This window comes from Canis lupus, chromosome 5 (genome assembly GCF_011100685.1).
Source record: "Canis lupus familiaris isolate Mischka breed German Shepherd chromosome 5, alternate assembly UU_Cfam_GSD_1.0, whole genome shotgun sequence".
NCBI classification, from domain to species: Eukaryota; Metazoa; Chordata; class Mammalia; order Carnivora; family Canidae; genus Canis; species Canis lupus.
Genome location: NC_049226.1, coordinates 68,154,681 through 68,178,401, shown reverse-complemented (window position 1 = coordinate 68,178,401; position 23,721 = coordinate 68,154,681). Strand labels below are relative to the sequence as shown.

Below are 23,721 nucleotides of genomic sequence, written 5' to 3'. Positions count from 1 at the left end.
CACGTGAACCGACCAGCCACGTCTGTCCTGCTGTGCTCAGCACGTCCTGCTCACCACTGTGTGTTCGAGGTTTGTGTGCTGTATTGCCTGTTCACTGGGCCATCCTGATTGCTGTGTGGTACTCCGTGGCATCCATGGCCTCTTTCCTCAGGAGTCTGAGGGCCTGGCCATGCAGGACGCTGACCTGGGCACCAGAGCTTGCAGCCAGCACCCACAGGGCCCCCGACTCCCTGGACAGCCATCAGACAAGCTTGTTGGTTCAGCAAACGCTCACAGAGCACGCAGCCCTCTTCATAGGCCCTGGTCCGAGGGCCGCCACACCTCACCCCCTCACCACCTGACCTGCTGTCACCCTTGTTACAGAGAAGGAGACAGAGGGTCAGGGCTGAGGGCAGCGCTGGGGTGGCGTGCTGGCAGGGCCGGAGTGCAGCCCGGGGAGTCGTTCTGGACAGCTCGGCTGAGGGAGGCCGGGGCCAGGCTTGGCTTAGCAACGGGGCTCTGGCTCTCCTTCCTGAGTGAGCCAGGTCAACCCTGAAGGAAGTTTCTAGAAGGAATCACAGAGATGGGTCCCCAGTCACTCCAGCTTGTGCTGCCAAAGGCCCAGGCTCTGAGAGAAGGGCTTGGGAATACCGCTCTGCACCTGCTACCCGGCCCTTGGAGAACTTGAGAGAGAGGTGGATGGTATCCATGACATCCAGAGGGACCTTGGTCCCCACCCCAAGGGCAGAGTGGTCAGAGGCTCTGAGCCCCTCCCCTTGTGTGCTGTGTGACCTTGGGCAGGTCACTTAAGCTTTATGAGCTCTAGGAGCCTCCTGGGTGTTGGCAGGACAGAGGGACCTGGTTGATAGGAGCTAAGTAAACACCAGGTCCTCCCTAGAACATGCTGATATTGAGAAACAGCTTAGAAGGAGGGATCTCAGCAGCTTCCAGCACGAAAGTATTGGGGCTGGGGTAGGGGTGGCCGACAGCGTTCAGTCTGTAAGGCAGGACACGGGAGATGCAGGGCTAGGTGGTGCACACAGCAGCGCCACGGGCCGAGGGTGCTGGGGAGGAAGGATGTGTCGCAGCTCCCCACGGGGATTCCTCTAGCATCCTCTAGACTCTGGGCAGCTGTCTCCCTTCCTCGCACCTGGCACACAGCGTCCTTCCTCCCCTGGACAGCCCAGGCCCTTGGGTGGTGGCCCCCCTGACGGTGTTTTTGGCGTGTCCGCAGGGGGAACTGGATCGGAGAAGCCCCGTACAAAACCGGCCGGCCCTGCTCCGAGTGCCCGCCCAGCTACGGAGGCAGCTGCAACAACAACCTGTGTTACCGAGGTAGGAAGTGACTTACAGGCCGCCCTTGGTGGCCGTCCCTTCTGTCTGTGGGTCCCGGAAGAGCTGTCGTCACACGGGAACATGAGCACTGAGGTCAAGACGCCTCTGCCTTCCCTCCCCCTGCCTGTGCAGCCCTGAGCGGCAGGGGTCCCCCTCTGCGGCCCCGGGGGTGCTCAGCGCCCAGCTCCCTGGGGACACAGGGCTGTGCTGGCACGTGCTCCCCGTACGTATCTCCCACGGCCACCGCCGGAGCGGATGCTGGATGCACACACGTCCCTGCCAGAGTTGGGCTCATGGTTCGCCGTCAACACACAACAAACAAGAAATGCAGAGCACTTGACTAGACGGTGCCCGTCCCGGATGACCCCCTCTGGGCTCGGCCAGGCTTGCCCCTGGGTGGTCGGTCTCCTTCCTTCTACCCTTGTTTGCATCTTGCCTGACGCCTCACCCGATTTGTCATCGCTGCTCATGCTGCCTTCCCCCCTCGGCTGAGGCAGATCCCTGGCTTTCAGAGGCCGGGTACCTGCCCCCTGGATTCTAGTCAGCCACCAAGGTGTCCCCACTACCCCCACTGCTGTAAGGAGCGCATCTTGCCTAAGGTGCTGCTCACGATTTTCAGTATTTTCTCAGGCTCTCCGCCAGGAGGGACAGAGTGGGGCCAGAGGGATGAGCCAGGGGTTTGTGTTTGGGACACGCTGTTCATGTAGCTGCACCCGCAGGCCCTGTGACAGCAGAGGGGGCGTGTGGGAAAGGGCAGCTCTCCACGTGGGGACTTTCCCCATCAGTCCAGTGGGCTCTGGGGTGCAGAAACAGATGGGCTAGGGTGGGGGTCCCAGACCTGCTCGGGGCCCAGGGACCCTGTCATCCTGGCCAGCCGTTCACCTCTACTTCCACCCATTGTGGGGGGCGAGGGTCTGGACGTGTGACAAACCTGTGTGTGCTGCTCCCTGGGCTGTGTGTCATCCATGAGCAGCAGAGCGGCCAGGGGCAGACTTCGAGCCTGGTTCTCAGACCCTTTGGTCACTCTGACCAGCAGGAAGATGAGCATGACACCAGCCTTCCGTGGGGGGTGTCAGGCTCCATGGAGAGAGTCCGCATTTGGTATGAACGTATTGAACGCCTGCTGTGTGCAGGATGTTGCTGGGTGCTATCTATGGGGATGACCATGGGACCTGACACTTAAGGCCCTACCCTCTTAAGATTGGGATCCAGGAGGATCATTGCTGCACAAGCAGCGACATGTGTCTTCCTGGGGAAGTAACTGACTGTCATGGGGCTTATAGCAGGAGCATCCACTGTTGTCTGGAGGGGTCAGGGAAGGCCTCCCGAGCAGGTGGCCCTCTAGGAGGGGGATGTAGCCTAGGGGTGAGAGAGGGGTGCTTCTGCAGGGGCAGGAGCCCACGTGTATGCTTTTAGGTGTGAGGGTGGTGTGACCCTGAGCCTGGGAGACAGGGAGGCTGTTAACTGAATTCCTCCTGCTGGCCCAGCCGTCTTCTCTGTGTTCGAGGCAGGGCTCCACACGCTGTAGTGAAACCCCCCTAATATCCCTGCTCGGAGTCCTGCGTTCATGAGACACGTGGGTTCTAGAGTCTGGCATACCTGCATTAGGAAGAGCACACCCGCCACATTCCAGCAGCAGGCCCCGGGCAGGCCACCCCCTCTCTGAGCCTCAGGCTCCCTGCCTGGAAGTGGGGTCAGTGCAGGACAAGACCATGGGTGGAGGCTGGCCCTTGGGCCTGTCTGGGCCCTTCCCCGGGTCCCTGGCAGGCCGAGCCTGTGGCTGCTGTCCAGTTGCCCAGGAGGGGGGCAAGTCCCCCGTCAGATCCTGAGTGCTGATTTGGGGACTGAGAAGAGAGAGAGAGAGAGAGAGAGAGAGAGGGCTGGCCATTGAGGCTTCTCTTTGCGTCTTCCACTGTTCTTCACTCAAGCCTAATCTCGTCACAGGGCTACTTTGGGGGCCCATCAGGTGCACAAGCCAGAGCTGCTCAGGCTAGGGCTCATCTCTGTGGTTCCTGCAGGTGCATCCTTGGGCCTACTGCTTGCTCTCTCTGAACCTGTTTGTCCATCTGTGACCGTAAGAGTCGAGTCCCTCTGTAGAAGCTTTCCTGGATAGAGGATGTGGAGAGAAGGGTGTGAGATGCTAGCACAGCAGCCTGCACATAGTGCTTTATAAACACCCCCATTCCATTCCCCCTCCCCGAGAGGAGTGGGGGTGGGTGGTACGACTGCACTTACCACCTTGCGTGGGGCCCTTCCTCACCTGGTGGGGAGTGTAGGCCCTTTCACCGCCTGGGGGCCTCATCCATGTCACGAACCTGGCAGATACCCGCTCCCCTTTGGAAACACAGCTCTGGTGTCACACCTCCTCCAGGGAGCCTTCCCTGACTACACAGGCAGTGCACCTGTGCTCTTCTGCACCCAGACTCTCCTTGAACCCTGGTCACCTGGTGTTACAACTGCCAGTTCGCTCTGAGGGCTCCAGGGTCATGTAGCAGATGTGTTCTGCATGCCATCTGAACACATATACTGCCCATACCCACAGAGGATCATTTTCAAAGAACAAATGCACACAAAGACACCTTAGATGCTGGGTTGCCCACCCAATGAAGCCTCTGTGCTTGTTTTTTTATTTGTGGTGGAAAATACCCAAGTTCCCTTGGCAGGCATCCCAGTTTTCTTAGCTAACCATGCAGAAAGTCTCCTGTAAAGCAGCTTATCTGCATAAGCTACTTAATAAGCATTGATTGAGGGTGCCTGGCAAGGCCTTGACCTATAATGGAGATAGAGCAGGGATAAAGATAGACCATACGAGAAGCTTCCGTCCCTCCAGGAACCACGTGGCGATCAAGGGCGTGGGCTTCATGGAAGGCCAGCTTGACACTCAGCTGTGTGAGCTTGGGCAGGTAGCTTAGCCTCTCCAAGCCTTGATTTTCCTGTCTGTGAAATGGGGCTGACTCAGGGTTCCTAGGGAGCCAGGAGAGCACGCCAGGCAAGGGCCGAGCCAGCAAGTCATCATTCAGTTGGTGTCCAGCAAACGTTAGCTCTGAGTGCTGTCACTACCTGCAGAACCAGGTAGGAGTCTGGAAGGCTGATGTGAGCGATGCCGTGGGGCCCGAGACCCCTGGTCTGGAGCTGGACGGTGCACACAGTAACCTTGCCATGAACTTGGGCATGGAATTTCCCCAGGTCTGCACTGCTCTGCACAGAGGATCTTAATTAGGATGTGCTCAAATACAGCCTGTCCTCTGGGTAAGCATTCCACTTTTCATGTGTGTGTCTGAGGGCGAGGACTGTCTGCCCATTTTCTTAAATAGTGAACCCTCAAATGCTTTAGACTGCTTTACCAAACTATATTCGGCTGAATAAAGCCACGATTATGAGGTATAAAAATCCTAAAGGCCAGTGGAAGAAAACTCGGCTCATTCCAGAGATAGCTCTGGCCTTCCGTGAAGCACAAACCTGAATAGCCACATTGACGGGAAGAGCAGGCCAGAATCAGATGTGTACCGAGGGGTGTTTGCAAACCTGGTGTCTTCGTAGAGATTTTGCCTATAGCTTTGGGTGACAAGTGGTGCTGTCAGAATTCTCACCGTGAATGTCTTTAAACTCAGCTAAGACTTTTTTCTTTTTCTTATTTTTTACCCGAAAGAACTCAAAGACCGAAATCTTTAAGGGTTAGCTCATCCTTCATTCAGCAAATTTTGTTGAACAAAATTGTTGTGGCTGGGAGCCGGGTGTCTGGTGAGGGGGAGTGAGGCAGGCTGGCTCCTGGCCCCAGGGAGTTTGCAGCTGGTGGGAGGGGCAGGTGGTGGCAACATGCTGTGAACCCTGATAAGGACGGCCCTAGGGCTCAGGACTGCCATTCCCTACCTGCTTAAATCCCACCCACCTTCCTCACCCGGGGTGGTGCTTGTGCTTGGGGGACTGGCCTGTGAAACAGATGCAGAGCGACCCTGCCTTGACAAGCGCCAGAGAATTTGCCCTGGATTTGGATGCTTGTTTTGCATAGCCACCAAACACCTGGTCCACCTTTGGAGACTGAGAGATCGTGGCTCCTAACCAGAAGCGGGAATGAGTCTATAGGGTTGATGAGCACTTGCTGGCACTTGAATTTTAATCCGGTGCCACAGAAGAGGCTTGGGAGGCGCTCTATGTCACCTTCACCCGAGGGGCTCCCAAGGCAGGGTTTCCAGCTCTGGTCCACAGACGCCCTTAGGGGATGGGTGTGCACACCGTAAGGGTGGGAGGGCTCTCCCGGCAAAGGTGCGCATCGTTAGTGCTGGACAAGGCCTTGCCGGCAAATAAAAATAGCAAGATTTTTCTGTGCGTTGGCTGCAATTTACAGCGTGGTACCCTGATGGCCTGCAGGTGGGTGCTGTTGAGTGCCCTCAGGTGTCTTTCAGGATGGAAACTGGAAAATACTTACAAGAAATGGAATCTATGGTTAATTAACATGCTTGAAACCTGGGGGTCATGGTCATGGGTTGTCAATGAACGTGATAATACTGGGGTTGGGAAAACTATGAGGACCTGATGGAGTCACTCTGTTTTTAACCTGGAGTTGGGTCTTTGGCTGGTTGTACGCGTTGGACAGTGAAGCTTCCGTGCAGAGAAAGGCGTTGAGTTGGTTGAGCAATGACTCACAGGGGCCCAGAACGGAGCAGAGAGTGCCTGCGGCGGGGTGCAGCGTGGTCCAAGGACACCGACTCGGGTCTCCTGCACCACGGTGGGCACAGAACCTAGGAAGGCTCCCCTCCCCCCTAGTGAATACCTGGGGCCAGAAGGACCTCAGGGGAGACGGTGCCAGTTTGGGGTCAGAGGGTGAGGCAGCCTCCTGGAGCCGCCTCCTCGGGCAGGTGGTGGCGTGCAGGAAGAGGTGGGACAAGAAGCCACTGTGATCCCCCAGGTGCCAGCAGCAGCAGGGTTTGCACCTCTGGCCTGCCCGGCTGCCCCCAGTCCAAAGCAAACACGGCGAGCAGATTGCCCGGCCGCTGGCCTTGGCCGTAGAATTCCACCTGGCTGGCTCTGCTCCGAAGCGTAACTCTCTCGCTGCCGCTGAGCCCACTCTTTGTGAACGTGAACCTCCAGCCAGTTCAGTTTCACAGTTGCTGTTTTCCCCACAAAGTGCATTTTTCTTGAATCCTCTGTGTTATCTCTTTCGCCCTCTCCACGATTAAGGAGAGTCTTACAGCCCCAAACCCGAAACAGACGAGATGAACGAGGTGGAGGTGGCTCCCATTCCTGAAGAGAAGCACGTCTGGGTCCAGCCCAGGGTGGTCAGACCCACGAAGCCCAAGAAAGCGCCCGCGGTGAATTACATGAGTGAGTGGGGGCTCTGTCCCCTGCCCCAGGGCTGCGGGGGTGGGGTGGGGGTGCGTGTAGCGCTCCTGCAGGGGTGCGGGGAGGGGAGTAGGGATGCTGGGGTTGTGTGGAGAGGTCTCCAGGTCAGCAAACAGTGGGGAACAGGGCAGGGCGTAGCTGCAAAAGCACAGCCCTAAGGTATTTTTTTAAAATGATATCTTTAAGTCGTTTCAAAAGCTAGCATCCCAGGGGTGGTGCTTGGGTGGCATTCCCCCCTGGCCAGTATTTTAAGATTAGACCTTATCCTTTCAGGACAAGGGGGCCAGCCCAGGGGGGCCTGGGCTAAAACTGGGTTCTTCTGGGGGTGTCAGCTGGACGTGGCTCCCCAGGGCCGGCACTGGTGAGCTGTGGCCCCTCACCGCCCCATACCGGCTGGTGACTCGGACCCTCACTGGCCTCTGAGACTTGGTTTGCTCATCCAGACAAGGGGGCAGTAGGGCCCAAGCAGGGTTGCTGTGAGGACCATTAGCAGTAATGGGGGCCACCCAGTGTCAGCTCTGTGGTCATCACCACGGTGCCTCCCAGGGCTCCCCACGAGGCTCCTGGAGGTGCCCAGGTGTGGAATGTTGTTATGTTCACCCCTCATCATGCTTTGCCCTGCCCTGCCAGCTCACTCAGCTCACAGCTCCCTTTGTTCTGCCCTCATATGCTCTGTGTCCCCAGTGTAGTGCCTTTACTGAAGGTTCGGGGCTCACGGGCACGTCACAGGCCTGGGCTGTGTGCTGGGCTTCTCCGTTTCCCCCTAAGCTTCAAACAGCATAAAATGCACCCTCCCCCCCCCCCCCCCCCCCAGGGCCAAGGTTGTGCTCCTGTTTCTTTAGGTTTTTCAGCTGCTCCACCCTGCCCTGCCTGACCAGTCTCTGTCCTCTCGGGCCTGCCAGTGTCCTTCCCCGGGGAACTTCTGCCCACCTCATCATTCTGTAGCTTTCTTTCACCAGAAAATACTCTGATGCCCTTGTCTGTCCAGAGGTTAAAATTGTTCCATTTCTAAAAAAAATTTTTTAAATTACAAAATAATATATGTCTTTTGGACCAACTCTAACACTATGCCAAGATTCTGATGTGTCCCTAGAAAACAAACAAGGAAAGCTTGACCAAAGCCATCTTGGCTGGGGAAGGCCTGTAAGTCCTACACTTCCAGAGCCTTCCAGGGCTTTGGGGCACTTGGTGTGTGCCAGTCCCCCTTCCAAGGCTATGCTGACTTTCTTGGTTAATGCTCACAGAAATAGCACCTGCTGGACTTATCCCTGCTGCTCAAAATGTGGAAACCAAACCTCAGAGACAGGAGGGAATGTGTTCAGGGTCTCACTGCTACTCTAAAAGGGTGGGCCTGGGATTCAAACATCGCAGCTGAACTGTGCAGCCTTTGGGCAGCACTGCCGCTCGGGTTATGACCTGGATCCCAGGATGTTCCAGAAGGTTCATCGGTGTGGGGGGTGGTCTCTTTTAACTCAGACCAATCCTTCCGTTTGCATGACGTGTATTATCCTACTTTCATCCTAGCCCAAGTTGTCCGATGTGATACCAAGATGAAGGACAAGTGCAAAGGGTCCACGTGCAACAGGTAAGGTCTAGGCTGAACTTGTTGCCGACACCTGCAGCCCTACGAAGGGCTGCTGTGGGTTATGGGTCACCTCACAAGTTAGACTGACCGTGATGTCTTGGAGGTCTCTCTGACTGCCACCATTTATTATGAGCCTGGCACACGAAAATGATCTGTGTCTGTCAACTCAGAGCAGGGCTTCTGAACCGTGATGTACTGACACTTAGAGCCAGATAATTCTTTGTGGCAGGGCTATTCTGTGCCCTGGAGGGTTCTGAGCAGCATTCTGGCCTTACCCCACTGGATGCCAGGAGCACTCCCACCTTTAGGTGAGATGACAAAATGTCTCCAGAAATTTCCCACCGTTCCCTGAGGGGTAAAAATCACTCCCATTGATAACCTTTGACTAGGGAGTTGGCCTAAGCCCTGGGTCTCCTCCCACCTGGACATATATCCCAGTTAAGTGTTTCATCCCTAATGGGGAGGAGAGGCCTGAATCATGGATGCTCTAGGTTATTGGCCTGAAAAGAGTCCCCAGACTGTGGATGTGCAAGTAGCAGATGTGCTGTAGACATGGAGATCTTGCACGGTTGGGGCTCCATTCCACCTGTGTGTGTAAAGGGGGTCACAAGGCAACCCAGGGTTCTGTGCCAGGGAGGTCAGGGAGGGGGCCGTGGGAGGGCACGTGTGAGTTGGCACTGTTGGCCACTGACAGATCCAGCAGGACTGCGGTCTGTGAGTCTCCACTGAAGGAAGAACTGTCAGTGTATTTATTCCCCTGGTAGTTGAATGAATTCATCTAACTGATGGAGTCAGTATTGTCCATTCAGATGTTGAAGAATGTTTGCCAAGAAGGATGGGTTTGGTTTTGGCAGTGCAGCTGCTAGGCCACTCTTTCTGGCAGCAAATGGCCAACAGGTGCAGTGGCCTCACGCAGAACCTCGGGCTCATGGTTGGAAAACCATGTCAGTGGTAGAGTGGTACTTACTCCTCTTCCTCCAGAGTCTGGCAACCATTCATCTAAAGGTGAATTGTGGTATTTAGCGCATATGCTAAAAAGAGAAGGTAGCAGATCCTGCTATATACAATGGGGATTTGGGATTTTGTTTGCCAGGAGAAGCTTCCCTTGGACTTTGGCAGGAGTGTCAGGAAGTCAACTTTGAACAACCCAGGATGAGGTCGCTCAAGGGCTCGTGCAGCCCAAGAGCAGCTGGCCAGCAAGTACTGCAAAAGTAAAAGCAGTCAGTTTGTTGGTGAGATGAGCAACATGTGGCCATGAGGGGTGGTGGTTTAACTGTCCCTGTGCATGGCGTTAGGGCACATTCGCATGGGGCTGGGGTTTTCAGAATGCTGAGATGTCCCTTTGCGATGATGTGCCTTTCTATACTGCAAGCTCATTATGAGAGCAACATGCCTGAGTAGTCAATGCGAAAAAATTATAAGGTTTGGAGACCATCCATCAGGTGGCATTGAGAAAGTTCCAGAGTCGGTAGGTGGGACCCTCTGCAAGCAGCGAGAAGGTGGGCGTCCATCCACACATAGACTATTTGAGGCCTCCAATCAAGAACTATAACTCTCCCACCTGCAAACACAAGTGCATCCACAGTCTGTCTCCTTAAAGGGATCCCATCACCTGATGCTTTGACAAAAATAATATTTACTGGGCCATTTCTTTTCTGATCTAAAAGATATTCTTGTTTATTGTAAGTAATTCAGGAAAATTCAGGAAAAACAACAACAAAGAAGTTTATTTTTTTTTTTAATTTTTATTTATTTATGATAGTCACAGAGACAGAGAGAGAGAGAGGCAGAGACACAGGCAGAGGGAGAAGCAGGCTCCATGCACCGGGAGCCCGATGTGGGATTCGATCCCGGGTCTCCAGGATCGCGCCCTGGGCCAAAGGCAGGCGCCAAACCGCTGCGCCACCCAGGGATCCCAACAAAGAAGTTTAAAGCAAAAAAAAAACCCAAATGTCCCAGCATCTTCTTGATATTCTTAGCAATTTGATGTAGTCCCTTCTCGTCTGTTTTCTGTGCCCCCGTGAGATTACCGCTGCTTATGCATCTTGTGCATTACTGTTTTCATTTAAGATTTTCCAAAGTCAAATATTTTTCAAAGACTTCATTTCTAGCAGATGCATCATACTCTAACGTACGACCACACAAACATATGTTTGGCCATTGCTTTGACAGTGCTGGCTTATTTCTAGTTTTTCATTATTATAAACACTTGGAATAATATGTGGGTCTTTCTGACTTCTACCTTGGGTTATACACTTACAAGGAAAGTTCAAGAATTGGAGGATATGAATTTTTAAGGCTTTCCAGAAAGCTTAATTTATGCATTTTCATGGGCATGAGCATTATCATTGAATTTTATTCTATTAAAAAAAACCTTGCAATTTGACACCTGAGAGAGGCATCTCCTTTCAATTAGTACCTTCTTTGATGACTGATAGTTCAGGATTTTGGGGTTTTTTTTGTTTTTTTGTTTTTTTGTTTTTTTTTTGGTGCCTTTAAAGTTAAAGCCACATGTCTCTCTTCTGTGAATTGTCCTATTTGCGTCTCTGCCTTCAACACGAATCTCAAACACGTGATAAGAAGGTCAGATTGAATCTAGAATGGTGCTCGTGGGACTATGAGCTCCAGCCTAGGGAAGTTGTGACTCGCTTGGAAACAGTAAATTGTGTATCACCGAAGCTTCTCTCTGATATAATAGTAAAGCTTTTGTAGGAGACAAACCCAGATAAGTTCTTGGCGAGATTCCATCAACACGTTCACCTGTGAAAGTCATCTCCTTTCTTTTCCATTAGGTATCAGTGCCCCGCAGGCTGCCTGGAGAGCAAGGCAAAAGTTTTTGGGACTCTCTTCTATGAAAGTGTAAGTGTCCTGTGTGGACTCCCACCGTGTGTTTGTAAAGGAGGTTGGTGGTTCCTCACGATGAGATTTCCTTTCCACCCCTCAGCCTGAGAGCTGATCCGCACATATCTCTGGGATCACGGACTAGTAAAGCCACTTTGGGGAACGGGGGCTGACCCTCATGAAAGTCCGTCTCCATTCTAGACCTAGCATTAATGTGCTCCACTGGATGGGGAGAAAGGGCTGTTTGTCACTGTTCTTAGTTTGTAAAGCACCTCGGATGAGTTTTCTAAGATAAGCTACTCCAGGAACAAAGACGTGTTCTAGGGAAAGGAAGGTCAGAAGTGGGGCGAGCTCTGGCCTGACGTTTCAGCTTTTTGTGGGTTGAGGACAAACATCCTGGATATTTCTAAGAAGCCTGGACAAAGGCCAATTCAGATGGACTTATGGTGCCCCGTTCTTGCCCCCAGTCATCCAGCATATGCCGGGCCGCCATTCACTACGGAATCCTGGACAGCAAAGGTGGCCTGGTGGATGTCACCAGGAACGGGAAGGTCCCCTTCTTCGTCAGATCTGAGAGACATGGTGTGGAGTCTTTGAGGTAACTATTCTGTGATCAGGATTCCTTAAAACATTTTCCCCCATGGGTTATGAAAACATTGTCGAAATTTCGAAAAGCACCGAACAGTATAACGAAGCAGGGGGAAAAAAAACTATAAAGATAAACTTAACCATGTAGCTCAAAAATCACCCCATAGGCAAATTACCGTCTTTCCCCCAAGTGGGTTTTTCTGTGTTTAATTTGGCTGAGTTTTGACCCCTTCTTGAGTTTATAGGTTTCTTCCTGATTAGCATCTTTTCTTTCTAGAGAATGAGGCTTTTCATTTTTAAAATGTATTTACTTTTTTTTTGCAAGATACTGTTTTTCAGATAAGGCCTGCAGAGGCTGCAGGACAGGCTGTCCTCCCTATCCTGACTTTCTGGGGAGTGGTGGGGGAGGCCACATCGTGGTCTGTCCATAGAGACATAAAGTAACTGGGAGCATGGAACCCAACAGTGGCCAAACAGACTGGCTCTATCCTTCCTCTGCTCTGTGACCTTGGGCCAGTTTCTTCGTCCCTTCTGGGTGTCAGTACCTCGCTGGTCAAAGAGAGCCATGGTAGAACCCAGGGCTGACAGGCTGACACCCAGCTAGTCCACAGAGGTACAGCCAGCCAATCTTTAAAATGATAAAGTTCTTCCACAGTCGCCAGGAAAGATCTGTCACCCAGAGCCCTCAGAATGCACCCCTCCTCATGCCCGGGAGCCCCCTCCCCATGCAGGATTTAGTGTCTGGCCCAGCAGGGACACTGGGGACCCTGTCCCAGCTTCCTGCAGCCCTGGGCCATGGTGCATTGCATCAAGCAAGCTTCCCCGTGTCAGTGCCCTTCCCAGGGTCTGCAGCAAGGACCACAGTGACCAAAGCCCCTGTGTGTGTTCCAAGGAGTTCCACTCAGGACATTTCAAAAACCACATGAGTCATTCCCCTTTCAAAGGCCTGGTTCTTCAAGAGGTCTTGCAAAATTCCCTCTTCGTCTTAGCTAGGGACTCAGGGGTTGTGTAAACACAAGAGCAAGGAAGTCTAAACGGAAGCAACATATTCTCGGAGGCCCAGTGACCTAATGCTGGCCACACGAGGCTCAGCAGGGGCACCAGGTTTGGGCCCCACGTGGCCCAGCACGCTTGTCACAGAGCTGCTTCTGGGCCCTCCCAACTGCCAACTTTGCATCTGGAACAGAGTTCTTCACATTTTAGGGAGTCTGCAAACAGCGACACAAAGCAAATCAAAGCTTTATTTTCTCTAACCTCTAATTGAAATGTAGTATTTCCTGCTGGTATGAACGTTGGCCCCAAACCACAGTAGCATTAGCAGGGCCAGCAACCCTCTCACTGGGACAAATCTGGTTGTTGCGGCCATCTGAAAACACGGTCTCTGCCATCATTACCCTGAGACAACAGCGGTTAGAAGACTCGCCTCTCCATTGTGTTTTTAATGCATTCACTGGAATGCAGAGTCGTTTTAATACCTCTGTAACAATGTCATGAGTAACTGATTCTCTGTTAATCTTGTAAATTTATCATACACATTTTAAAGTCACTTTTCTGTGAAGAGGTCCATAGGCTTCCCAAGGCTGCCGGAGGGGTTCTTGGCACAGAGAAGTTTAACGAGCCCCGCTCTGGAATGTTCTAAGGGTGAGCCCTACTCTGGAATGTTCTAAGGGCTTTGAGCCTTCCCTAAGGCTGATGAGAAACAAGTAGGAAAATATAAAGTTGAGGCTGAAAATAAAATAAATGCAGGAGCAATCTTGGACTTTTAGAAACGATTCTGTTTGCATTTACCTCCTGTTTTCTTTTCTAGCAAATACAAGCCTTCCAGCTCATTCGTGGTGTCAAAAGTAAAAGGTAAGCTGGCCAGTCTGTTTTTATGGAACTGTAATACACAGGTTATCTTGGGTTTTCCTGGAGATGTCATTCTCCTTAGCTATTGATTGTATTTGATGCCTGTTAACACTGCTGTTCTCAGCCCTTAAAAAGGCATTTGAAAGGAGGCTCCTGATGAGGTCAATTCTTTAACCAGTTTCTAAACATATCTGAACTTGACATTGGCCCTAAATTGCTACCCCAGAAATGTGGGCCTGAGGTTCCCAGCTGAGTGCTGCAGAAATGCTAATGCCTGGGTGTAAAGCACCTGATAGGAGGTAGTCCGTTCCTGCTGGTCCACAGTAGCAACTGGAGCCCTGTGTTGAGAAGGGTGCTGAAGCCGCATTCTGAGCTCATTAGAAAATAGGGCTTGATAGACCAGTATTGTCTGCCATGAGGACCAGAGGAAAACGCAAGGAAGTATGTGGCACATGTTTGCCATCTCTGGCCCAGCTTTTCATATTACCTATAGTTTAAATTGCCTATGTATTTTTTTATTGTCTAGGGTACGTTCATTCAGCAGGGTGGGGTGCATCCCTGGGAGAGCATGCCATAAGCAGAAGGGGAGCTGTGCGTTATAGTTGCACAGACTGGGCACTGGACCAGAATAGTCTCAGGCAAGCGGAGATGCAGGGGCCCTTCCTCAGGAAGCTGGCCTGCCAACCCTTCCTTTCCTTTGGGAAAGCAGTTCTTGTCGTCATAGCCCTGGATGCACAAAGATCTGGTTAGATGATTTTATAAAAACATACGGTAGTTTTTTTCCTTATTACAAAAATAATGCCTATTTATTCCAGATAATTTAAAAATATGAAGAAGCATTAAAAAATGTTTGGCCCATATTCTAGAGATAACATTTGTGAACATTTTGGAAGTACTTTTATAATTTATTTTCCCATGATTGAGTATGTGCGCTGGTAATACACTGATACACTTTTAAAAATTGCAATGGAATTACATAAATTTGGTAACATGATTTTTTTCCCCTAAATAATAATGTATCAGGAAGATGCTTCTGTGCCTTTAAATGGTGTTCTAAACCTAATTTTAATGACCTCCCCTGCCTTTCATGGTATAGCAACCTGTGGCATATAGAACCGGTCCCCTTTGTTGGATTGCTACCCACAAATGTAGGCTGGACCAGGGGTTGGCAAACTACCACCCTCAGGGCAAATCCTGCCTGCCATCTGTCTTTGTAAATAAAGTTTTATTGGCACACATCACACCCATTCATTTACACGTCTGCTATAGCTGGTTTCTGCTCCTCCAGCAGTGTTGAGTGGTTGCTACATAGTCCACAGGGCCTCAAAGCCAGAAATACTTAGCCTCTGGTCCTTTAGGAAAAGTTTGCCGAGCCCTGGACTAGCTGACGACATGCTCTCAGAGACCACAGGCAGCCAGTATTAGAGCCACTTTCAGACCTCTGTGACCTTGAGGATGAGCTCTAGACCAGGAATCGGAAACCTGCCCTCCCACCATGCCCTATGTGGACCCAGGATGGTCTCTGGCCTTTGGGCCTCTGTTTTTCTCCTCTGTGTAATTAGAATAATACCTGCCATGAGGATGGGGTAGGGGAGAGCTTCAAAATAGAAAAGCAGACAAAAGGTATCATTGGTCCCATGGAGAAACTATAGGGGGTGATAACACTCCTGAACCGTAGACACACTCAGGCCACAGGGCATCTCATCCCTTGAGGGGCCCAAGATGAGGTGCCGGTCAGTGCCAAGACTCAGCACCTGCTGGCTTCTTGTCCCACCTCTGTTCGAGGACCCAGTGAGCCCCCAGGACCTGCTTGTCCAATGGGCTGTTTCACAGGCTGGCAGCCTGAGACCCCAGCTTGCCAACAACCTCACCATTTCCCATCATGTTCCTGTCCCCAGTGCAGGACCTGGACTGTTATACCACGGTTGCTCAGCTCTGCCCGTTTGAGAAGGCGGGGACCCACTGCCCGAGGTAAGGCCCACTGGCATCTGGTTTAGCAAATACAGGGGCTGAGAGGAGGCATCATGCTGAGTTGTGGGGGAGGGGCGGGAGGTCATCTCATGAAATGAAGCACAACTGCGTTCTAGGTGTGTCCCTTTGGTGCAGACACCCAGAAAACCGACTTCTTCATGCTGAGTTACAGACCCGCTGGACTCCTCCCTGAGACCACAGTTCCCAACCCTGGCTGTGGGATAGAATTGCAGGACGTCACCTTATTAGGAACTCCAGGCTGTCATCTGTCTGCTTTCAATCAGTTCCTTGATCCTTGTGCTTCATCTGTGACATCTTCTATGGGTCATTTTAGAACCAGCTCATTATACCCCAGCTTTTCTGGGGTATAACTTGCACACACTAAAATCCAGCCATTGTTAAGTATGCAATTCTATGAGTCTTGACAAATGTACCCAATCGTGTCGCCACCTCCACAGTCAAGCTGGAGAATGTGTTCATCATTCCAGAACGTCCCTTCTCATCCCCCTCTCCCTCCACCTCACACCCATGTGTCTGCCAGCCACTGGTCTCCTTTCTGGCATTATAATTTTGCCTTTTCTAGCATTTCACACAAACAGCACCATCATAATATGTAGACTTCTGTGTCTGGCTTCTTTCACTCTGCATAATACTTTTGAGATTCATCTGTGCTGCGAGCATGTCAGCTGTTCCCTCTGTCGTGTTGCTATGTGGGGTTCTATTCTGTGCACGGAACACAATTCGTCCAAGGAATAGGTTTTACATGTGTTTACCCACACCTTAATTGGCTGGTTTTTGGAGGATGATGAATGGTGACGTAAAGTAACCTTTGGTAATATTGGCCTCTGAAGTACCTGGTAGTCCTCTTGGAAGCTACGAATCCATCTCCTGGGCCCCTAGGCCTATGGACTTTCCAAAAGACTCACCTTAAAACTAACATGTAGACACCCTCAAGGTGTGTGCAGGGAAGAGCCCTGGGAGGGTGCTGGTGATGGAGAAGACACTGGGTGGGGAACCCCCCCCTCCTCCCCTCTGCTGCTCACAATCCCCCTGGAGCTTTCTCATTGGCTTCTACCACCAACATCACCACCATGCTGATCCCCTTGGAATATTCAATCAACTTTTTATTAAGTATTAAATAGTTAACCCAAATATTCAAGAGAAGCAGAAGGAAATTATTTCATAAAACATAAAAGAACAAAGATCTTGATCTAGTGCAAGCTTACAAAACACAGGTTTCTCACCTGCCATTCTAGAAAAAGTAGGAAAGAATTTTCTTCCCCAATTTCTTTTTTCTTTTTTAAAATCTCACATACATCTTCCTTCTCTCCTCCCACCTGCCCTCACACCTGCCCCCCTTCCCCCCAGACTATTTTAACTTCCCAATGCCTTTGCCTGGCTCTCTTACCTGCCAGAATCTTGTCTGTTGTGGGGCCAGATGGTTTCCAGCCACCATCTTGGTTTCTTGGTCTCTGGGTTCCAGCAACATGGTGTACTATTGCAGATAAAAGCTAAAAAACCTTTTCTTAAATTCATGCTTTTTACTGATTTGAATCTTTTGTACCACCTAGGACCCACCCATTTCCAGTTTGAGGTATTCTCCTCATCCCCTATGCCTTTAACAGGGACGTGGTGACTGACCCAGTGGTGATCTAACCTCTTCCGCCTTAGGTTATCAGTGCCCCTTCCCTGGAATAGTCTGACTCACTGAGGTGAGGGCCCTCCGCCCTTTCCGCCCTCACCCAGGGAAGTGGCCTTTAAAAAAAGTCTATTGATTATAATCTCTCTGATTATGAGGTACCCATAATATGAATTGGCCAACACCCACAAACGGAAGGTTCAACCTCTCCCAATCCCATATTCACCTTTCTTACATATTTATTCTTTTTCACCTTATTTTTGCATGTCTCATATGGAATTTAAAAATTCTGTATGCACTGTTTACAAAGAGGGAAAATATCTACCACTGCTAGGGTGGGAGAGGTATATTTTTTTTTTGAAAGAGTAAACTGTATGGTTGTCTCCTTTCCCATGTAAGAAGTTAATCTTGAAATTCAAATAGGGAAGGCTAGCTGCTTCTTGAGAACTTTTGTTTTCTAATGATCATAACCATCATACAAATGTTTCTTATTTTCCAGAGTTCATTGCCCAGCACACTGCAAAGACGAGCCATCCTACTGGGCTCCTGTGTTTGGAACTAACATCTATGCAGATGTGAGTATGCCAGCATTTTCCATGACCACCTCTCAAAGCATGCTAAGACCTTAGAAACCACGTTCCAAGGCCTGGATACCAGAAACCTGAGATCTCATTCCTGTGCTTCTAGCTAAATTTAGATCATTTATTTCTGCAACCCTACCCTAGTTTCCCCATTTATAGTGGTATTAGTACTTCCACTTATGTATGCTGATGAATGCGGATGCAGGTGAACCTCATGTTATGAAAGTGTTTTCAGAGTTTGGTACATTGAATCCTGCTTCCCCATTCATGTGCATTTTTAATATGAAGGCTTTCACATATCACATATATCATTTCCCCAGATATTTAATAATCTTTCCAGCTCTCTGCTGCATTTATAGAACTGGTCCACTCTACTCACTGCACTTCTTTTTGGCTATATCTTCACTTAGCTAAAAGCACATGGAAGGTGCTACAAATTAGACTAATTTACTACTTGTTCATAACCACTCTTATTACACTGGAGTCCATTCTTCCACATTTTCTTACTAACTTTAACAAGGAAGCTTTAGCTTGATTTTTCTGAGTGAATCTTCCAGAATATAGTCTGTTCTTTCCAGTTGCCCAGCGTTGAGGGACATGGTGTCCCAAAGATGGGAATGTGGTCATAGCCATGTGCACCAGGCTGTGTGATGTTCTTGCCAAGTTGCTTACCTCTCTGTAGAATTAGCCAGCTGGGCCTTTCAAGTCCAAGGAATTTTTGAGGCCTAACATTTCATGATTAGTTCAGCATCACTCATCCCCAGCTAACATTTTTACTCAACTCTTTTCCATCTTCATATTAATTGTTCTCTCCCACCCACCACCACAATCTGCCTCCCTCTGCTTCATTTGTTCCAAATTCCTATAAATATGAGGTCACTAAGTTCTTTAAAGTCAAAGCAACCTTCATGACTACCTTTTTTTTCCCCTCATCTTTTTTCTCTCCTTTTTTAAATGAATTTTTTTCTTCTCAGAAGCCATTCAGCCGAAATTGAGTTTTAAAATTTTAATGAAGTAAAATAATGTCTATCAATTGTTATACCAAATGTTTGACCCAAAGCCTGCTATTAAAGATGGAGACTTTGATTTTAAGGACTTAAAAATAAAGGGATAGGCCAAATGATTCTAGTGAAATACAGAGAATAAAGCAGGCGTGACAATATTGCTATCTGAAAAGTGGAATTTAGGGCTAAGCATACTGAATAGGACAACACAATTCATTGCGCAGTAGCACAAATGGTATAATTTATGAAGATAAGAGATCAAATCTGTATGCACCAAACAACATAGCAGCTAAACATATAAAGTTTTTTTAAAAGGTTAGAAACACAAGGAGAAATTGATGAAAATTAACAAAAATATAAAACTATCTTTTACTATGTTTTAGGTTCTTTAAAAACACCATTTCTAGGTATTATTGTCCCTATCTTATAAGAAAATAAAGCGAGGCTTAGAATAACCTGCTTCCAAATCACATAGCTAATACAGAGCCACGATGAGATGCTGTGAGGTTGTGTCTTGCTTTAGGTTCTTTTATTTCCCTACTGTACTCTGCTTTGTTTAAATGTACCTGCATTCATAATTACACTGATGTGAATGGGCACGTGAGTGAAGACCTGTATGTAGTCTTTAACTTGTTCACTAGGGTTTTGAGCTTTTAGAACCACAGTGCTCACCGCAGGGCTTGGCACATAATGATTGTTCAGTTAATGTCTGTTGAAGGAATAAATAAAGATGCTACATTAATCAATGTTTAAATATTAAGCTCTTCAGAAAATAAAAGAAGGAAGGGAGAAAGAAAGAGAAAGAGAGGGGAGACAGGGAGAGGCGAGGGGAGGAGTAAGGAGAGAAGGAAAGGAGTTCTGTCCATCTCAGAGGTTCTTTCCTGGCCTTGGTTTCTAGGTCACTCTGTATTCTGGGAAATGACGATGTCTTTTGGAAAGTGTCTGTTTAGCTAAGAGATTTATTTTGGGAGAGTTGTCTCCAGATCTTCGAAGGGCCTAATAGAGCCACCATTCCTCCTGCTCACCCATAGTGCATTACTTGGCAGCCCCTTCCCTCCGTGGTGAGCTGCCTACAGGAACAGCAGCAGGGTGTAGCCCAAAGAGCAAAGTCTTGGTCACAGATGCAAATTTAAGACCTGGTTGCGAGATGGTGGATGAGCCTTTCTCCTACTCCGAGTCTCAGTTTTCTTATCTCTCTTCCCTGTCTCCTTCGGCTGCTGGATAAGTTCTCACACTTGGGCATACATCAGAATCCCCCAGAGGGCTTGTTCAAACAGATTTCTGGGCCCCACCCCAGCATTTCTGACTCAGTGAGTCTGGAGGAGAGCCAGAGAATCTGCATTTCTGACAAGTTCCCAGACGATGCTGATGCTGCTGGTCCGGGACGACAGTCCCTTGAGTGTTTTCAATAATGGTGACGGTGACAGTGATGATTATGGTGGTGCCCAGTTATCTTATTTACTAACATCTACTGAGTGCTGCCTGCAGCGAGCCTGCATTCAACCCCTGAGCTCATTGCATCTTCCACATAGTCCTCTTAGACTCTTCCTGGTCCCATGAGGAGTAATGGGCAGCTTGCTGGCTATGGAGGGCAGTCCTGGCTCAGCTGTTTGCCAGCTGAGTGATTTGGGGCAAGTCATTTAACCTCCTTGAACCTCTTTCCACTCCTCTGTTAAGAGAGGACAATAATACCTACCTTGCAGGATTATTGAGAGATTTCTCCATCACTGCACAGGGAAACTCATAGAACAGGGCCTGCCTTGGTAAATGCTCCTAAGTGTTACCTATGATGATCCCCCCTTTATATCAACAAAATAGGGGCTCTCGGGGTTAAAGCAGGTCATTCAAGGCCACCTAGCTGGTAAGTGGTAGAGGCAGGATGGGTTCCAGCCTCACTGAGACCACATTTGTGGTGATGGCAGCAGTTAATAAGCATGTAGATGTTCGTGTTACTCGGGCCCTGAGGAGAGAAAGTGGACAACCTGTATCTATAGAAGCTTGCCTCATGAGGGGAGACACCTCTGAGGAAGGGAGAGGAAGGGGAAGACACGGGTTTGCCCAACGTTGTGGTTGCGTGAAGAGGTGTGTGTTGATAACGGACGATAGCTGTGCCTATCTCGTGAGAAAGATCTGGCTGGCTGGGTGGTGTTCATACTCACCGCTGATGTTATCACAGAAAACTTTCTGTGCCACTGGTGTCCAGAATTCCTCTGGGGACCGGAGGCAAAGGACAGTCACAGAGGGCGCAAAACCAGAGCACCCCACCTTCCGGCAGCGTTTAGTTCAGAGGATGCGCCTCCCCAGGAAGGGCCTGCGCGAGGTGGGATCGAGGCCCTCCTGGCACTGCCGTGGAAGTGGCCGCTCGGTTGGTGGAATGAGCAGCAGCCGAGAGGCCGGAGGACTGCCAGTTCGGCCCACGCACGGGGACAACCTGCACGTCTGCATGCGCGCGGCATTAGAGCGCCCCGGAGGCCCTGCCTCCTGATCCTCGGGCACCGCACAGCCTTTGCAGAACTGGAAACCTACGGATCGTTTTTCTGAGATGATCGTTAAGAAGGCTTCCTCGTGCAGACAAGGCAACTGACTGTCCCCGCTTCCCTGGGCCTGAGGGGTCGCCCTCATTCGGCGCTAGCATCAGGGTCCTGCCCACCCTACGGGCCCCCAGAGCGCTGCCTGCACCCCTGGGGCCTCCCAGATCCCCGGAGCCTGCTTTGCTAAGGAACCTGCCCTCGTCCGTTTATTTATCAGAGAAGCAAAGATGTGTCAGGGCAGGATCGGCCGTGGCCTTCGGTTCCTCACCTCATCACAGGGGTGAGCACTCCCACGTCGTTGGTGCGAATGCTCGCTTGGGCTCTCGGGCTCTGCCCTTTCCACAGCCCTCGGCATCCCTGGGAACAGGCCGGGTGGCCTCTGCTGCTGAGAGCCTTATTCTTCGTATGCAAAACCAGCGGCTTCTCGGGCAGGACCTGGTTCCAAGGAGGGGGCAGGAGCCCACAGCCTGGACAGGGGTCCCTAAGAGGGGCTGCCCGGGGCTCCCAACAGGCTGCAGGTTCAGAGCAGCCACGCGTGAGATTTCAAATCTGGATTTTCAAAGAGCCCACTTGAATCCGTTCACTCACGTCTGGTGTTAGGAACCTGCTCATGGGCTGCTTGTCCTATTCAAAGGGCGGTTTAGGGTACGAACTCCATTCTACGTTCTGTGTCTGCACTTGGCCACTTCTGATGCCCCGTGTAAGTAGAATCATACAGGGTTCTTCTGCACCAGCCTACTCTCTTCAAGAAGGAGGTGCCGGCTGGGCTAACCAGTGGTTGGAACCTGAGTCACGCCCCAGGGGGTTCCTGGGTCCCAGGCACTGCGTCGACAGGTGGCCTTGAGAAGACAGCCAAGCCCAGACCCACCCTCCTGCCGAGTGACCATCACCTGGTGGTGTTTGCACACTGGGGGCACGGCCAGCAGTGGCCTCACCTCCACTCCCTGCGTGGCACATGTATGGCACGAAGCATCCTAGCATCCTCCCCCATCTACCCTCGACACACATGGAGTCTGCGGGTAAAGCCCCCAGTCATGGCCACGGCCATGGCCACAGGTCACTCGGTCATGAATGAAGGCAGGGACTAGAGTCAGTCCTCCTGCCCTGTAGACATCGGCCTGACTTTCCGTCTTCAAGTTGGCAGGTTGCTGAGCTGGACTGAGCAGCTCGCTCCATCAGCCTGGGTGGACACGTTATCGGATGTCACTGGGGCCACCCTCCTGGTGACTCTGTTTTCTGGATATTTGGAAGTCATCAAACTTTAAGGGACCTCATCCGTGGAACATGTTTGTAATAAGACAGTGATTAGAAGCTGTGTTGGTGTCTTAGGGCTGCTGGAATAAATGTCCACAGACTTAGGAACCTCATGGCCTAAAACACTACCTCCTTACTGTCCCACAGTCTGGAGGTCAGAAACCCAACACAGGCCTCCCCGAGCTCAGGTCAAGCTGTCGGCAGAGCTCCGTTCCTTCTGGAGCTTCCAGGAGAACCTTGTGTTTTCCTGTCTTCCCCACTTTCCAGAGGCCGCCCACAGCCCCTGCTCGTGGCACCCCCTCCATCGGCAAAGCCAGCGGTGTGGTATGAGGTTTCTCTGACTCTGCTCCCTGTACCCCCCTCCTGGAAGGACCCTTGTGATGACTCCTCACAAACTCCTCGCTTGACTCAGTCACCTCTGTGGCACCCTTTGGCCACCTGAGCTCACACGGTCCCAGGCTCCGGAGACGGGGATGTGGACACCGTTGGAGGCCAGTACTCTGCTGACCACAGAAGCATAGACTTTGCTCAACCAGAATCTCTGCTAAGCCACATTCTGCATGACCCTGGCCAAGTTCTTGAATCTTACAAACCCCATGCTTCCCAGCCTGTAAAATGGGAATAGCGGTACTCACCCATCCTATTGGAAGATGAAATGAGATCACGAGGCAGAGGCAGTCAGCCCAGGGCCTGGCACTGAAGAGGCTCGGAGTTAGGCATTAGGTCTACTGGGAAGGAGGCTGGTGGCCCCACAGATGGATCGGCTCAGCCCTTGTATGCAGCCCTGGCCACTCGTGAGAACCACCTGACCAGTGTGTAATTAAAATGCTGAAGTTCAGGCTTCCCCCACAGCAGCAGAATCCAGTGGGGTGGGGAATGGGGGGCCGGGCGCTGTCACCTGAGTGAAGATGCGGCAGGTGGCTCTGGGTTGCAGTGAAGACTCATGCCCACTGCCAAGGCCAGGGCTGGATTTTACCCCAGGATGGATGACAGGATCATGGAAGTGGCAGGAGAATATACCGATGTGGTTCTTCACCTTGAGTGTGTCTCACATCACCTGGCCCTAGTTGGGGGCAATTCTGATTCAGCAGGTCAGGGGGACCAAGAACCAGCCACCCCACCCCTGAATGAATCTCCCCAGTTTGAGAAATCTTGATTAATTAGTCCCAGACATTTCATCCTGAGGATCATTTTCCTCCTGGATAAGTAAAGACCCTAAATGAAA

General features: G+C 50.7%; 1 protein-coding gene and 1 long non-coding RNA gene across 2 annotated transcripts in view; one reads left to right on the top strand and one right to left on the bottom strand.

Annotated features, from left to right (window-relative positions):
* CRISPLD2 (cysteine rich secretory protein LCCL domain containing 2) overlaps positions 1-23,721 on the top strand; it is a 64,783-nt gene that overhangs the window by 26,841 nt on the left and 14,221 nt on the right. The window contains exons 6-13 of the mRNA XM_038538135.1: positions 1,214-1,314; positions 6,493-6,636; positions 8,179-8,239; positions 11,032-11,098; positions 11,548-11,678; positions 13,476-13,519; positions 15,415-15,487; positions 17,626-17,701. Of these exons, the coding sequence (XP_038394063.1) occupies positions 1,214-1,314; positions 6,493-6,636; positions 8,179-8,239; positions 11,032-11,098; positions 11,548-11,678; positions 13,476-13,519; positions 15,415-15,487; positions 17,626-17,701 (697 nt within the window). The remainder of the gene's footprint in view (positions 1-1,213; positions 1,315-6,492; positions 6,637-8,178; positions 8,240-11,031; positions 11,099-11,547; positions 11,679-13,475; positions 13,520-15,414; positions 15,488-17,625; positions 17,702-23,721) is intronic.
* Positions 10,083-18,557, bottom strand: LOC111096014. The gene is made up of 3 exons (XR_005359991.1): positions 18,380-18,557; positions 16,896-16,998; positions 10,083-14,242 (listed from the first exon to the last, which is right to left on the bottom strand). It is a non-coding gene; the product is annotated as an uncharacterized LOC111096014 (long non-coding RNA).